The 17,180-nt window shown below is 40.9% G+C and overlaps 1 protein-coding gene across 4 annotated transcripts in view; it reads right to left on the reverse strand.

The window, feature by feature from the left end:
* The window catches only part of FASTKD1 (FAST kinase domains 1), a 62,072-nt gene that overhangs the window by 1,145 nt on the left and 43,747 nt on the right, over positions 1–17,180 (reverse strand). For all 4 annotated transcript variants that reach the window (XM_053596265.1, XM_053596264.1, XM_053596266.1 and 1 more), the window contains exons 10-14: positions 12,856–12,984; positions 11,410–11,538; positions 10,946–11,059; positions 1,045–1,183; positions 17–131 (exon numbers count right to left, since the gene is read on the reverse strand). In XM_053596265.1, coding sequence (XP_053452240.1) covers positions 17–131; positions 1,045–1,183; positions 10,946–11,059; positions 11,410–11,538; positions 12,856–12,984 — 626 coding nt within the window. The remainder of the gene's footprint in view (positions 1–16; positions 132–1,044; positions 1,184–10,945; positions 11,060–11,409; positions 11,539–12,855; positions 12,985–17,180) is intronic.

Here is a 17,180-nt window from a genome sequence, read left to right on the forward strand (position 1 = left end):
ATTAAGTATTTCATACCTGAATTACACGATAGCCCAAAATTTCCAAATGTCGTATTTTCATAGCAGATTTTCCTTTTATGTGAGGGATGTTTTTACAAAAAGCTTTTGAATCCAGAAATTCCAAAGCAATCCTATATGAGATGAAAATAAACATTTACTTTTGAAATCAAAATGTGAAACAGAGCAATTATAAATGTTTCAGGAATAAGATTGCAGGCTTAACCCTGCCTCCGACTCCCAAGTAACTGGGACTAAAGATGCATACCACCTTTAGTTATTTTTCTACTTAAGAAATCAGTAACTGGCAGCACCTGTAGCTCAGTGGATAGGGTGCTGGCCATATACACCCAGGCTGGTGGGTTCAAACTCAGCCCCCGGGCCAGCTAGACATCAATGACAGCTACAACAAAAAAAATAGCTGGGTGTTGTGGCGGGAGCCTATAGTCCCAGCTACTTGGGAGTCTGAGGCAAGAGAATCACTTAAGCCCAAGAGTTTGAGGTTGCTGTCATACCACAGCACTCTACCCAGGGCAACATAGTGAGACTCTGTCTCCAATAAATAAATATATAAATAAATCACTAACTGATGACAAACCTATTTGTTTATACCAGATTGTGATAAACGATACATATCTGCCTGCTTTCATCTATTATATATGAAACACTTCCACTACATGTAAGGGGCACTGTGAGTGATACAAGTATAAAATTCAGTTTGTCGGGAACAGGGAACATAACCATACAGGAAGTCACTGCCATGCAGTGGGAAGTTCCCAAGTGCTATGAGAAGAGCAGAGAAGTATGGGAGCACAAAAGAAGATACTGTTGTATTTCCAGTTGAGGACAATCAGGTTAGCACTTTAGTTAGGGAGATTGCTAGGCTTTGGACAAGAGTAGGAAGGACACTAAGCCATAAAGGACAGGAAAAGCAAAGATAAAGTGCGTGAGATGAGGAACAGATTCTATTACATTCACTCCTTGATAATGAAGTTCATTTTATTATGCCAAATTTAACATTTAGATAAAATCTAAAGACACAAATACCTTTCAGCGCCTGGTGGCAACCTTGATCCAACTATTTCAGTGTTTGATTCCCAATGTATTTCTGGTAGTTTTCCCAAAGTTATATTATGGTTTGCATAAGGAAGAGGTTTTTTTCTTTTATCCAAGATACACTCAAAATCTTAAGGAAGTATGGAAATTAGCAGTATGAATTAGGTAAGTTTTTGCAGGTAAAAGTTTAAGATGTATTTTAAGTAAATATACACACATATGTAAATACCCATACACACAAAGATCCAACTTATTTTATAAGATCTGGTCCAATGGCACTTCTCTTTAGAATCAATCAATACAAATCAACCAGCAAGAGTTACTAAACTATATTAAGCACAGGACCACATTTAGCACTGTGCTAGGGCAAATCACATTAAAAGGCTTTGTTTTAATTTTCTCAAGTCCCCTGGTCACATCTGGAGGAAAACAAACTAACCTCCTTGAAAACCAGTAAGGACAAAGATTCCAGTGTTTATCTTGTCTTTCCTATATGAACTATACATAAGAATAACTGAATGACTGATATGGAAAAGATGTTTTTAGACAAATTTCACCTAAAAAATATAGAAAGAATGATAGATTTAGAACATTGCTCCTTTGCCAATCTTAATCAATGATGGATTTAAGCCATAGGTGATCATTAATTGCTGCTAAAATCAGTAGGTGAAAAGCTAAGGGAGGAGGGATGAAGGAATACATCAGGTGACAACACACAAACCCACTGAGGAGTCTTAATAGTAACACAGTAAAAAGACAGTCATCACTGTGTGCCTCCTGATATGCTGCAATAAGAAATACACATCATCTGTTAAAAAAAATAACCTAAAATGTAAATAAGCCTTTAATTATAACTACTGGTTGACAGGAAAGACGAGGGAAACAGGAATATGTTAAATGACAACACAGGTTGTAATCAGAAAAATCCAGAATGTGAAAAATATATGTATTCTTAACTAAACTATAAGAGAAAAAAAGGAGAAAGGTAAGAACTTAAAAAGAAAAATCAACCAAACCCAAGGTTCAGATCCCAATTTGAATAAATAAACTATAAAATAAAACAAACAAACAAAAAAAACAACTAAAACATTTAAGCTATATGGTATTAAGAAGTTACTGGTGGCGGCGCCTGTGGCTCAGTAGGTGGGGCGCCGGCCCCATATGCCGAGGGTGGCGGGTTCTAGACCCGGCCCCGGCCAAACTGCAACCAAAAAATAGCCGGGCGTTGTGGTGGGCGCCTGTAGTCCCAGCTACTTGGGAGGCTGAGGCAGGAGAATCGCTTAAGCCCAGGAGTTGGAGGTTGCTGTGAGCTGTGTGAGGCCACGGCACTCTACCGAGGGCCATAAAGTGAGACTCTGTCTCTACAAAAAAAAAAAAAAAAAAAGAAGTTACTGGTAATGGCTGTAGGTGTGATAATAATGGTATTGTTGTTACACTTAAAGTCACCCTTATCTTTTACATCTGAAATGTTTTATTGTCTGTGATTTGCTTGAAAAGCATAAGGTAAAACTGTAGTGAGTAGGTGTTGCTAACTGTTGACTCTGGACGAAGGTTTATAATATTATTCTACTTTTGTATGTTTGAAATTTTTCCATAATGAAAACCATCAGAAAAGTATTTAACCAAGAAAAAAGAAACAATGAATGAAAAGGAGGAAAGAGTAAGTTAATTATCTACTTTTTCCACTAAGAGGAACTGGAGCACTGAACCATCTTCAAGTTAATTATGAAACATAAAATATTCAGTTCTCTCATTAAGAGAATAAATTCTGGGGCGGCGCCTGTGGCTCAGTGAGTAGGGCGCCGGCCCCATATACCGAGGGTGGCGGGTTCAAACCCAGCCCCGGCCAAACTGCAACCAAAAAATAGCCGGGCATTGTGGCGGGTGCCTGTAGTCCCAGCTGCTCGGGAGGCTGAGGCAAGAGAATCGCGTAAGCCCAAGACTTAAGAGGTTGCTGTGAGCTGTGTGAGGCCACGGCACTCTACCAAGGGCGGTACAGTGAGACTCTGTCTCTACAAAAAAAAAAAAAAAAAAAAAAAAGAGAATAAATTCTGGAGCCAGACACTTAGGTCAAATCCTGGCTCTGTCATTTGCCAGGTATACACAAAGTATACCCTTTGGCAATCAATGTTTTTGGCCAAGCTTGGTGGCTCATGCCTGTTATCCAAGCATTTTGGAAAACCAAGGCAGGAGGATTGCTTGAGGCCAGGAATTCAAGACCAATGTGGACAAAAAGCAAGACCCCACCTCTAAAAAAGATTAGCCAAGTGTGGTGGTATGCACCGGTATTAGTTCTAGTTACTTGGGAGACAGAGGCAGGGTTAAGCCCACAAGTTCCAGGTTACATGAACTGACTGCACCAATGCACTCTGGCCTGGCTGACAGAGTGAGACCGCATCTCTTAAAAAAAAAAAAAGATGGGGCAGCGCCTGTGGCTCAGTGAGTAGGGCGCCAGCCCCATATGCCAAGGGTGGCGGGTTCAAACCCAGCCCCGGGTTTGCCAAACTGCAACCAAAAAATAGCCGGGCGTTGTGGCGGGCGCCTGTAGTCCCAGCTGCTCGGGAGGCTGAGGCAAGAGAATCACGTAAGCCCAAGAGTTAAGAGGTTGCTGTGAGCCGTGTGACGCCACGGCACTCTACCTGAGGGCGGTACAGTGAGACTCAGTCTCTACAAAAAAAAAAAGATGATAACAATAATGTTCCTGGGCCTCAGTTTCTCATCTTTAAAATAGAATAATTGAGGGATATAAAAAATACATACATAGATAAAGCACTTAAGACAGTGTCTAGGGCAGCTCCTGTGGCTCAGTGAGTAGGGCGCTGGCCCCATATAACGAGGGTGGCGGGTTCAAACCCGGCCCCGGACAAACTGCAACAACAAAAAATAGCCAGGTATTGTGGTGGGCTCCTGTACTCCCAACTACTCAGGAGGCTGAGGCAAGAGAATCGCCTAAACCCAAGAGCTGGAGGTTGCTGTGAGCTGTGACGCCACAACATTCTATCAAGGGCAACAAAGTGAGACTCTGTCTTTAAAAAAAAAAAAGATAGCGTCTAACACATAATTAGCAATATGTAAGCGTATCCATTATTGTTATTGTTAAATGAAATAAAATTCTTTGACAGATGCACATACCAGCAAAGAATCTTACAGATTAACTAAATCATAGCATACTCATTAAATTACATGTACAGTCATTTAAAAAGACCCTGTGGGGCTTGGGGCCCATAGTTCAGTGGTTACGGCACTGGCCACATGCACCAAGGCTGGCGGGTTTGAACCCAGCCCGGGCCAAACAATGGCAAGTGCAACAAAAAAAAATCCAGGCATTGTGGAGGGCACCAGTAGTCCCAGCTACTTGGGAGGCTGAGGCAAGAGAATTGCTTAAGGCCAAGAGTTTGAGGTTGCTGTGAGCTGTGATGCCACAGCACTCCACCGAGGATGACATAGTAAGACTTTTTCAAAAATAATAATAATACATTTTTAAACCCCTGTATATATCTGTTGCACAGAAAAATATTCACAGCATATAAAATTATAAACTACTATAATCTGAATATGTCCTCCAAAGTTCCCATTAAAATTTAATCCCCAATGTGTCAGTATGAAAAGATGGGGCCTTTAGAAGGAGATTAAGTCAAATGCCCTCGCTTAGTGCGATCAGTGACTTTATAAAAGATATTGAAGGGCGGCGCCTGTGGCTCGGTGAGTGGGGTGCCGGCCCCATATGCCGAGGGTGGCGGGTTCAAACCCAGCCCCGGCCAAACTGCAACCAAAAAAAAAAAAAAATAGCCGGGCGTTGTGGCGGGCGCCTGTAGTCCCAGCTGCTCGGGAGGCTGAGGCAAGAGAATCGCGTAAGCCCAAGAGTTAGAGGTTGCTGTGAGCCGTGTGACGCCACGGCACTCTACCGAGGGCGGTACAGTGAGACTCTGTCTCTACAAAAAAAAAAAAAAAAAAAAAGATATTGAAGATGGCTCAGTGCCTGTAGCTCAAGCAGCTAAGACGCCAGCCACATACACCAGAACTGGCGGGTTTGAATCCAGCCTGGGCCTGCCAAACAACAATGACAACTACAACCAAAAAATTGCCAGGCGTGTGGCGGGCACCTGTAGTCCCAGCTACTTATGAGGCTGAGGCAAGAGAATTGCTTAACTCCTCCCAGGAGTTGGAGGTTGCTGTGAGCTGTGATGCCACGTACTCTACCCAGGGCGACAGCTTGAGGCTCTGTCTCAATAATAAATAAATAAATACATAAAAGAGATTGATGGGCGCACTCTTTTTTGCTCTACTATCCCTCTGCCACGTAGGACACAGCATTCAGGTGCCATCTTGGAAACAGACACCAGCCCCCTCACCAGACAGCAACCTGTTGGCAACTTGATCTTGGACTTCCTAGCATCCAAAAACTGTAAGAAATAGATTTCTGTTGTTTATAAATTACTTGGTATTAGGCATTTTGTTACAGCAATAGGTAAGGACTAAGACATAAACACCACAGAATAAGCAATTTCTGGATTTTAAAAAGTCAGGAAAACAGACACCAATAGTTAACAGTGACTATATCATAGGTAATTGTTTTTTCACTATCTGCCCTTCCTGGTTTTTCTGTGCTAAACACATTTTACATAATATTTTAAAGTGTGTCTTTAATACCTTAAGCAATACTTCTGATCCATAGTTCTTAAGCATATTATATATTATTTTAACTATACCAAAGCCTTATGTACAAATATACCAATTAAATCTTATTTTCAATGATTTACATATATTTTCACATAAAAATAAACCTCTTGACAATAGGATTTACAAATATGAATTGGAAATACAATAGGCTTGAGACGTAATAATTCTAGTTGCTGTTTGGGATTTTTTTTTTTTTTTTGAGACAGTCTCAAGCTGTCACCCTGGGTAGAGTGCCGTGGCATCATAACTCACAGCAACCTCCAACTCTTGGGCTTAAATGATTCTCTTGCCTCAGCCTCCTAAGTAGCTGGGACCACAGGCACCCACCACAATGCCCGGCTATTTTTTGGTTGTAGTTGTCATTGTTGCTTGGCAGGCCCGGACTGGATTCGAACCCACCAGCTGAATTTTTTATTTTTTTTGAGACAGAGTCTCATTATGTTGCCCTTGGTAGAGTTCTGTGGCATCACGGCTCACAGCAATCTCAAACTCTTGCACTCAAGCGATTCGCTTGCCTCAGTCTCCCAAGTAGCTGGGACCACAGGGCCCTGCCCACAACGCCTGGCTTTTTGTTGTTATTGTTGCAGTTGTCTTTGTTGTTTAGCTGACTGGGCTGGGTTCGAACCTGCCAGCCTCGGTGCATGTGGCTGGTGCTATAACCACTGTGCTATGGGCATTGAGCCTGGGGTTTTTTTTTTTTTAAGAGAAAGGGTCTCGCTCTGTCACCCTGGGTAGAATACAGTAGCATGATCATAGCTCATTGCAACCCTGAACTTCTGAGCTCAGGTGATCCTTCTGCCTCAGCCTCTTGAGTAGCTAGAATTACAGGAATATGACACTATGCCCAGCTAATTTCTCTTTTTTTTGAGACAAAGTCTCACTTTCTTGCCCTCCGCAGCGTGTCGTGGTGTCATAGCTCACAGCAACCTCAAATTCTTGGGCTCAAGCAATCCTCTTGCCTCAGCCTCCTGAGTAGCTGGAACTACAGGCACTCACCACAATGCCCAGTTATTTTTAGAGACGAGGTCTCACTCTGGCTCAGGCTGTTCTCGAACCCGTGAGCTCAGGCAATTCACCGCCTTGGCCTCCCAAATGCTGGGATTACAGGCGTGAGCCACTGCGCCCAGCAATATGCCCAGCTGATTTTTAAAATTTTTTGTAAAGATGGAGTGTTGCTGTGCTGCCCATATTGGTCTTGAACTCTTGGCTTCAAGTGGTCTTCCTACGTTGTCCTCCCCAAGTGCTGGAATTACAGGCATGAGCCACAGTAGTTCTAGTTTAAGTACTAATTACATGTGTGACTTTGGAACATATTCTGAGCAATTTTTCTCCTTTTTCATTTTTCTGTATTATGTAAATCTTCAACAATGAATATGTATTATTTTTAGTTTGAAAGAAGCATAAAAAAAATGAAAGAATGAAATGAGATATCAGGGAATGAAGAGTCAGACTTGGTGCCTGTAGCTTAGCAGCTAAGACACCAGCCACCTACACTGGAGCTGGTAGGTTTGAACCCAGCCCGGGCCTGCCAAACAATGACAACTACAACCAAAAAAATAGCCAGGCGGTGTGGCGGCTGCCTCTAGTCCCAGCTACTTGGGAGGCTGAGGCAAGAGAATTGCTTGAACCCAAGAGTTTGAGGTTGTTGTGAACTGTGATGCCACAGCACTCCACTGACGGTGACATAGTGAGACTCTATCTGAAAAAAAAAAAGGAATGAAGAGCCAGCCATAGTGCCTAACACAAAGTTGGTGCTCCATAATTTTAAATTGTTTTAAAACCTTCTGAGATAGGATTACAGATCATTTTCATATTCATATTTTAGTGCATTTACTTCTATGAGCACTACTTTTTTTTTTTTTTTTTTTTGGCCGGGGCTGGGCTTGAACCCGCCACCTCCAGCATATGGGACCGGCGCCCTACCCGTTGAGCCACAGGTGCCGCCCCTATGAGCACTACTTTTGCAATAAACAGGAATGTATCTGTCTTTTAAAAGATAAGATATATTAGCCAAGTTATCCCACAACACCCATTCTTCCCTTCATTTTTTTTTTTTTCAGACAGAGCCTCAAGCTATCACCCTGGGTAGAGTGCTGTGTCATCACAGCTCATAGCAATCTCTAACTCCTTGGCTCAAGTGATTCTCTTGTCTCTGCCTCCCAGGTAGCTGGAACTATAGGCGCCCGCCACAACGCCAGGCTATTTTTTGGTTGCAGCCGTCATTGTTGTTTGGCGGGCCTGGGCTGGATTCGAACCCACCAGCTCAAGTATGTGGTTGGCACCTTAGCCGCTTGAGCCACAGGCACGGAGCCTCTTCTCTTCTTCATTTTTTTTTTTTTGGCCGGGGCTGGGTTTGACCCCGCCACCTCGGACATATGGGACCAGCGCCCTACTCCTTGAGCCACAGGCGCCGCCCTTCTCTTCATTTTTAATAATAGAGCCCCTCTGAATCTTAGCTGGTTATGTAGACAATCTAAATGAAAACCACATTTTCTTCTGTTTTTTTTTTTTTTTCTGAGACAGAGTTTTACTATGTCGCCCTCGGTAGAGTTCCCTGGCATCACAGCTCACAGCAACCTCAAACTCTGGGGCCTAAGCAATTCTCTTGCCTTACCCTGCCATGTAGCCGGGACTACAGGCACCTGCCACAATGCCCAACTATATATTCTTTTTCGTTGTTGCAGTTGTTTTGCTGGCCCCGGCCTGGTTCGAACCCACCATCGTCAGTGTATGTGGCTGGCGCTGTAACCACTGTGCTACAGACACAAAGCCAAAACCCATATTTCCTAAACTCACTTCCAGTCAAGTGTGCCTATGGAGTATAATTAAAAATAGTATATGCAGGGGCGGCGCCTGTGGCTCAAGGAGTAGGGCGCCGGTCCCATATGCAGGAGGTGGTGGGTTCAAACCCAGCCCCGGCCAAAAAAACAAAACAAAACAAAAAAATAGTATATGCAACTTTAGCAAACTGTGCTTACAGGGATATATCCTCCCTTTTTTTCCCTCCCTCCTTCTTCTGCTTGGACTGCAGATGAGTGGCTAAAACTGGAGCAGCCATCTAGGACCATGAAGTGGAAGGATCTTGTAATTTAAATACCTATTATTTGTGGATTTTGGTCACTCATAGCCAAAAGTAGCACAAGATAAGAGTTTTGATGATTACTTAGTTCAGCCTCCTGTAGGGCAGAAGTCACAAACACAAACACATACACAAACATTGGATTTTCTAGCTTCTGCCTCAACATTACTTCTTCAGAGAGCAGCCCATGATTCTCCCTGTACTGAGTTAAAATCTGCTTCAATTTTTATCATTTTTTTAATCCCTGAGATAGAAATGTCTATTTCTTCTTCCACTTAACAATCCTTCAAATATATTACAACAATTATGCACCCCATAAGACTTCAATTTTTCAGACTAGATATCCCATGCTTCCCCCCACCAATACAATTTATTTAGCACTTTAGCATTAAATGTGTTACATGCAGTATCTCAGTTAATTCTATTAAAATGCATTATGATCCCCATTTTTCAGATAAATGAACTAATAAGGTTTAGGAGACTTTGCTCAAAATTGAAATCCATGAAGTCCTAGTCCTCTCTAGTTCTAAGACATGATGAGACGGAATCCTTCACTATCTGTCCTCCTTTGTTTCTAGACCCTATCTGTCACTGTCTTTCATAAAGGGCAATGTGCAAAAAAAAAAAATAATAATACAATATTAAGATGTGTTTGAAGAATAAACACAATTTTCTTGTTACTATTAACAATATAGTTTAAGGGCAAGGCATTGGTGGCTTCTAGCAATCCTGGCACTCTGGGAGGCTGAGGCAGGTGGATGCTAGAGCTCAGCAGTTGAAGAGCAGACTGAACAAGAGTGAGACCCCCATCTCTACTAAAAATAGAAAAACTAGCCAGGCATTGTGGCAGGTGCCTATAGTTCCAATTACTCTGGAGGCTGAGGCAAGAGGATGGCTTGAGCCTAAGAGTTTGAGGTTGCTAGGATACTGTAAGCTATGATGCCACAGCAGCTCTACCCAGGGTGACAAAGTGAGACTCAGACTCAAAAAAACAAACAAAAAAATGTGTGTGTGTGGGGGGGTGGCGCCTGTGGCTCAAAGGAGTAGGGCACTGGCCCCATATGCTGGAGGTGGCGGGTTCAAACCGAGCCCCGGCAAAAAACTGCAAAAAAAAAAAAAAAAAGTATGTGCATGTATAGACGTGTGTGTGTGTGTGTGTGTGTGTGTGTATATAGTTTAAAATAGTATGTGATTTTTGGTAACCACTTACATCATTAGTTTATATCAAGCTTATAACATTTTAAAACATCCTGTATGTATGTACACAGATTTTTTTTTAAACCTAAATTTAGAAAGTTCATGTTAATTCTCTTAAAATTTTATCTCTTTTGTTTAAGCCTAGCACTTGGATTTAGCAATATCTTTTCTTTTTTTTTTTTTTTTTTAATTTGGCCAGGGCTGGGTTTGAACCCGCCACCTCCGGCATATGGGACCGGCGCCCTACCCGCTGAGCCACAGGCGCCGCCCATGATTTAGCAATATCTTTTAAAATTTTATACTGCCGTCAACATAAGCTAGGTTAGCATCAAACACAATACCCCTGGAAATGTTTGTCCACGTTGATAATCCAACTTAGTTTTTTAGATGAAGTTAAAACAATAGAATAGAGATCAGAGGTCATTTCCCTTAGTTTTAGTGCACTGAGTGGAGAGGACAGAATCTTTTGAAGATCCAGAAGTGTCAGTGAATCTGAATCTGGGTATTACATAGAATGGTAAAAGAGCTTTTTTTTTTTTTTTGGTAGAGACAGGGTCTCACTTTATCGCTCCCGGTAGAGTGCCGTGGCGTCACACAGCTCACAGCAACCTCCAGCTCCTGGGCTTAGGCAATTCTCTTGCCTCACCCTCCCGAGCAGCTGGGACTACAGGCGCCCGCCACAACGCCCAGCTAAAGACCTTTTTTTTAAAAAAAATTTCTGAAGAACAGCAAAATGCTCCTGGTTATCAAAGCTGAACTATGGGAACTTGGAAATTTGAGGAGTCATTGCATTGTTCTTTCAACTTTTGTCTTTATGTACATTTTCATGATAACAAGTTGAAAAAAGTTCCAAAAACTTTTTAAAATTCCAACTGGTGAAATTATTCAAATTAGTTTGGTCTTCTGAAAGTAGCTAATAACCTTCTTATAACTTACCTACTGTGTGGTAATAAGGAGCAAGAACCGAGGCTTTTACGCAATTGATTCCTCCTAGGACCTCTGCTATCATTTTATAAATCTGCTGTTGTGCTCCATTCATGCTGCCAATATCTTCATAAAAATAAAAATAATTAGACACTTAGGTTAATCAGTTTTTGAATGAAAATCATCCTAATTCTACAAACTGAAAAATAAAGATCAATACTTTCAATAAGAGCTTCAATGTAATGCTGTATGTAATGACACTAAATCCAATATAGGACAAGCTGCTTCCTCTCAACTGAAAGAGGTTTAATGTCTCAAATATTAAAAACTTTTATATCACAAATCTCACCTAAAAAATAAAACAGGTCATAGCCCTTTTGGAAATGCTGATGTCATATTTAGGTTTAACAAGAATGTGTTACTTAATAATTACCTTAGAATTAAACTTTGCTATCTGACCAAAAGAAAATTCAAACCTTTATTATATTGTTGACAGAAGCGGTCATGAAACCATGGAATCTGAAACTCAGGGCATTCCAAGCAGACTGCTCTATTTAACTCCATAAGACGAAACTGGACCCTCTTATGCAGAGATGAAGATAAAACTGAAATTAATAAAATAATGTACTTGATAGCTGAGACCTAGCAAATACCACTCATTTTTTTACACTTATTGGTAGATGCTTTTATTTTCATACTACAAAATCATTTCATTTGCACACAAATACTTTATATCTTTAAATTATTACACTCAATGGCATGATCAGGACTACCTTTATGTTGTTTTCACTAATGAATGTTAAAACTACATTTAAAAATACTATAAAAAATTTTTGTTGATCCAACATTCCACACTTAAGAATTTATCCTAAGGAAACAATGAAACAATGATTCATGTATAATAATTCATTGTCTATAATAATGAGGAATTGAAACTGGTAACAAATAAATTTTATTATATTCATGTAATAGTACATTATGTAACCAATAAAAAAAATCATGATATCAAAAATATCTAATGACAAGGAAAACTGTTCAAAATACAGTCGGATAGAAAAAAATCAGCATATAAAAATGAATATAAAGGCTCGGCACCTGTAGCTCAACGGCTAGGGTGCCAGCCACATATATCAGAGCTGGAGAGTTCAAATCCAGCCCGGGCCTGCCAAACAATGACAACTACAACCAAAAAATAAAAATAGCCCGGTGTTGTGGCAGGCACCTCTAGTCCCAGCTACTCGGGAGGCTGAGGCAAGAGAATCACTTAAGTCCAAGAGTTTGAGATTGCTATGAGCTGTGATGCCACAGCACTCTACCTAGGGTGACAAAGTGAGACTCTGTCTCAAAAAAAAAAGAATACATAAATAATTTAAAAAAAAAATTTTTTTTTTTTTTGAGACACAGTGATCTCAAGCTGTTGCCCTGGGTAGAATGCGTGGCATCATAGCTCACAGCAACCTCCAACTTGGGCTCAAGCAATCCTCTTGCCTCAGTTTTTCTATTTTTAGTACAGATGGGGTCTCTCCTTTGCTCAAGCTGGTCTTGAACTCCTGAGCTCAAGCAATCCACCTGCCTTGGCTTCCCAGAGTGCTAGGCTTACAGGCGTGAACCACTACGCCCGGCCCCAAATAATTCAAACTTTAATTTTAAAATATAGATATGTAAACATACACAGAAGACTAGGAGAAAGACCAAAAAGAAATATTCCAAAACTTAAAAAGTGGTAATTTTACTCAGTGGTAAGATTATGGGATAATTCTTTATTTTCTATTTTATACTTTCATGTGTTTTCCAAATTTCCTACATAAACATGAATACTTTTATAAACAGGAAAAAGTCATTAACACTTAAATGCTTCAGTATAGGTAGAATTGGATATAAATACAAGAGAGATTTTAGCACATTAAAAGGTAGATACATACTTTCAAGTTGGGAATCCAATCTAGCTAAGAATTTGACGTTAAAAATTGCCTTTAGTAGATCTTCTGGAAAATATTCAAGTGTGGCCAAAGAGAAACCAAGAAACACTAACATTAGAGGATCCAGTGTACCTAAAAGAAAACTAAAGTTGTAAACCCAGGTTTTTAAAAAATCATACCAGTATAGCCTTAACAAAGCAAATCTCTATTCAGAGGGTGAATAGAGATCTATGCAGTGGCTCACACCTGTAATCTTAGCACTCTGGAAGGCTGAGGCAGGAGGATTGCTTGAGCTCAGGAGTTTGAGACCAGCTTGAGCAAATGAGAGAAATTTTTCTGTTTTCTCTACTGAAAATAAAAAATTGGCTAGATGTTGTGGTAGATGCCTGTAGTCCCAACTACTCACTACTAGGGAGGCTGAAGCAAGAGGATGGCTTGAGGTTGCTGTGAGCTATAACTCCATAGCACTCTAGCCTGGGGCACCAGAGTGAGACTGTCTCTAACAAAATAAAAATCTACTCTGTACTGTTACAAGTCAGGATAGTAGTTAAGTGGTTACCTTTGGGCAGGGGTGGAATAGGAAAGGGAGACAAAAAGAGGAGATTATTGCAATATTCTGTTTGTTGATCTGGGTATTAATTCCCTGGGTGATTCAATTTGTATAAATTTATGCTATAATACTAAGGTTTTATGAACATTTCTGTTGTTATGAAACTTTAATAAAAAGTTTTGGGTGGCGCCTATGGCTTAGCAGGTAAGGCGCCAGCCCCATATACTGAGGGTGGCGGGTTCAAACCCAGCCCCGGCCAAACTGCAATAAAAAAATAGCCCAGCGTTGTGGCGGGCGCCTGTGGTCCTAGTACTCAGGAGGCTGAGGCAAGAGAATCACCTAAGCCCAGGAGTTGGAGGTTACTGTGAGCTATGTGACGCCACGGCACTCTACTGAGGACCATAAAGTGAGACTCTGTTTCTACCAAAAAAAAAAAAAAAAAGTTTTAAAAATTGCCTTGAGAAGAGGAAGAATTCAAAACAAAAGGACAGTGCTACAAGTAAAAAGGAAAGGATGATAAATAATAATGCTCATAATGTGTTAAGTAAACACTTAACATAATTCACTCATTTAAGCCTTATTTCCATACACAGTAGGAACAATTATCTCTGCTTTAACAATGATCTTAAGGAAACACAGAGAAGTCACAGAGTTAACCAAGTGAAGAGTGGGCTTTAATATAGAAAGTCCATCTATGGAGTCTGGACTACTATACTGTGCTGTTCTCTGGGAATCTCAGATCCCCGGGGTGAGAAAATTATTACTCCATTAGCTATTTAAAATTTTACTTATAAAAAGAAAAACTAAAAATAAAATTATTTATAATAAAGGCCTCTAAGAATTTTTCAAACATTCTAAAGTCTTAAAAAGAAATCAAAGCTATACTTCTCAATCTTTCTTCTCTTATATCCTTTTTTAAAAATCAGTCTAATTTTGGGCAGTGCCTGTGGCTCAAAGGAGTAGGGTGCCGGCCCCATATGCCGTAGGTGGCGGGTTCAAACCCAGCCCCGGCCAAAAACTGCAAAAAAAAAAAAAACAGGGGTGGCGCCTGTGGCTCAAGGAGTAGGGCGCCGGTCCCGTATGCCAGAGGTGGCGGGTTCAAACCCAGCCCGGGTCAAAAACAAAAAACAAACAAACAAAAAAAAAAACAGTCTAATTTCTAAGCCTCTGTTTGTAGAATATGAGAAAAGGCGTACTTTCATTTCCTTCTCATTGTTGATATGACTGAAAAACCAGGAGAACAAATTCTAGGTCTCAATTTCAAGTCTCATCTTTCTATATATAGTTGTGTCAAAAGAAGGGGTGTAAATGGATGCCACACACGCATACATCCATACATGTACACACGTATGTATCACAGCCCCATTTGTGGGCTGCAACATAGTAGTATCAGACATGGTTGGGCACTGGCCTGTAGATCCCACAGAAAGGTAGCAAAACATGACACTGATACAATTAATGTATATGCACTGGTTTTGTACCAGTTTAACCAGAGATCTATACAAACAGACTCCAGCATAAAACCTAACATCTTAACGCTGGACGTGGAAGCTTTCCACAGGTATCTTGGTAGATGGACAGGCATAGCAACAAGCTCTGAAGAAACTACTCTCTGGCTGTCTCTCTAACCTCATCTACTACCAACTCAGTCCCCCTCCACTCTTGCTATACTGAATCCACTACTCCTAGAAGAAACCAAATATGCTCTCAATTCAGGGCCCTTTACTTGCCTTTCTTCTATCCTGGGACCCTCAACCCTATCTATCACCATGGATCACTCGTCCACTTCATTTAGTCGATGGTTAAATGGCACCTCCTCAGAGAGGCAGTCCCTAAATCCCTCACCTAACATAGCACCCATCTCATACCACCCACGATGTACCATCCTCCACACTTACCCTGCTGTACTGTTTTTGAGAGTACTCATCACCATCTGACCTTAGAGATTTGCTTACTATTTATGCCAATCTCCCCCCAGCAGAAGGTAAATCAATGATGGTAGTTTCTTTGTTGTTATTAATACTTTTTCTCCTACCTCTAGTGCCTCGAAGGACACTAAGGACACTGTGAATGCTGACTGAAAGGCGACAACTACTGAGCCAGGTGTTTCCTTTCTGATACTTCCCTATCAGTAAGTAAGCAGTGTGAGTCTGAGAAGGAAAGTCCCATGAAGCTCGACTCCTTGAAGGAAAAACTGTCACAAACACAATTCAGGGAACAAAATAAAGAATAAAAAAGAAAAAGGAAAAGTAATTTACTGCCTCTATTATCTTCACATACTGCTTCTGCTAAGGTGAACAGTAGGAAGGACTGTTTCTATTCTTTTTTCTAATACTGAAACACTATTTAAAGACCTTTTTTTTTTTTTTTTTTAGCAGAGTCTCACTCTGTTGTCCCAGGCTAAAGTGCAGTGACATTAGCTTCAATCACAAAAATCTCAAACTCCTGGCTTCAAATGATTCTCCTGCCTCAGCCTTCCAAGTAACTGGGCCTATAGGTGCCTGCCATGATGCCTAGCTAATTTTTTCTATTTTGAATGAAGACCAGGTTTTGCTTTTGTTTAGACTGGTCCTTAACTCCTGAGTTCAAAAGATCCTCCATTGTTGGCCTCCTGGAGTACTAGGAACATAGGTGTGAGCACTTGCCATGGTCTTAAAGACTTTTTTTTTTTTGAGACAGAGTCTTACTTTATCGCCCTCGGTAGAGTGCCATGGCATCACACAGCTCACAGCAACCTCCAACTCCTGGGCTTAGGCGATTCTCCTGCCTCAGCCTCCCGAGTAGCTGAGACTATAGGCACCTGCCACAATGCCCGGCTATTTTTTTGTTGCAGTTTGGCCAGGGGTGGGTTTGAACCTGCCACCCTGGTATATCAGGCCAGCGCCCTAACCACTGAGCCACAGGTGCTGCCCAGCCTTAAAGACTTTTTTAAGAAATGAAAAATAGGCTGGCCCAAAGGCAGTGAGTTATCTCACTTGAAGTCAGTTACAGATTGAACTCACTGTTCTACTCTTTCCCACCCTCACTACTGCACTTTAGTCTTAAATGAAAAAAAGAAAAAAGAGAGAGATGAAAAATAACCAGTACGAGAGCACAAACCTTAAAACAATTCATAAACATCTATTAAGGCCCTTACGAAACATTCATTTACTTTTTAAAAAAGGACTATTAAAATCAATAGAAATAACACATATTATATGACCTTGGATATGACCTAAATATAAGATACACACAACATCACACACGGGTTATCTTTGTGCAAATGTTTAATCTGAACATAATCAAGCATCTATAGTTCACTGGGAAAGTAACCAGAATGTGGCACCACTTATAATTGTGAAATTATGGACACACAGTGAATAAATGTGTCAAATGTTAATCATTATTCAAACTAGAGTGTGCACCTACAATAAATAGATATTTCTTCTTTTTTGTTTTTGAGACAAGAGTCTCACTATGGTGCCCTCAGTAGAATGTCGTGGCACCACAGCTCACACAACCTCAAACTCTTGGGCTTAAGCAATTAGTTTGCCTCAGCCTCCCAAATAGCTGGGACTACAGGCGCCTGCCACAGCGCTCAGCTATTTTTTTGTTGTTGCAGTTGTCATTATTGTTTTAGCTGGCCCAGGCCAGGTTCGAATCCACCAGTTTCAGTGTATGTGGCCAGTGCTCTTACCCACCGAGCTACGGGTGCTGCCCAACAATATATAGATATTTCTTATACATGCTATTGTTCTTTCAATTTTTCTACATATTTGAAAACCTTGATAGCAAAAAG

This window comes from Nycticebus coucang, chromosome 7 (assembly GCF_027406575.1).
Source record: "Nycticebus coucang isolate mNycCou1 chromosome 7, mNycCou1.pri, whole genome shotgun sequence".
Lineage (NCBI taxonomy): Eukaryota > Metazoa > Chordata > Mammalia > Primates > Lorisidae > Nycticebus > Nycticebus coucang.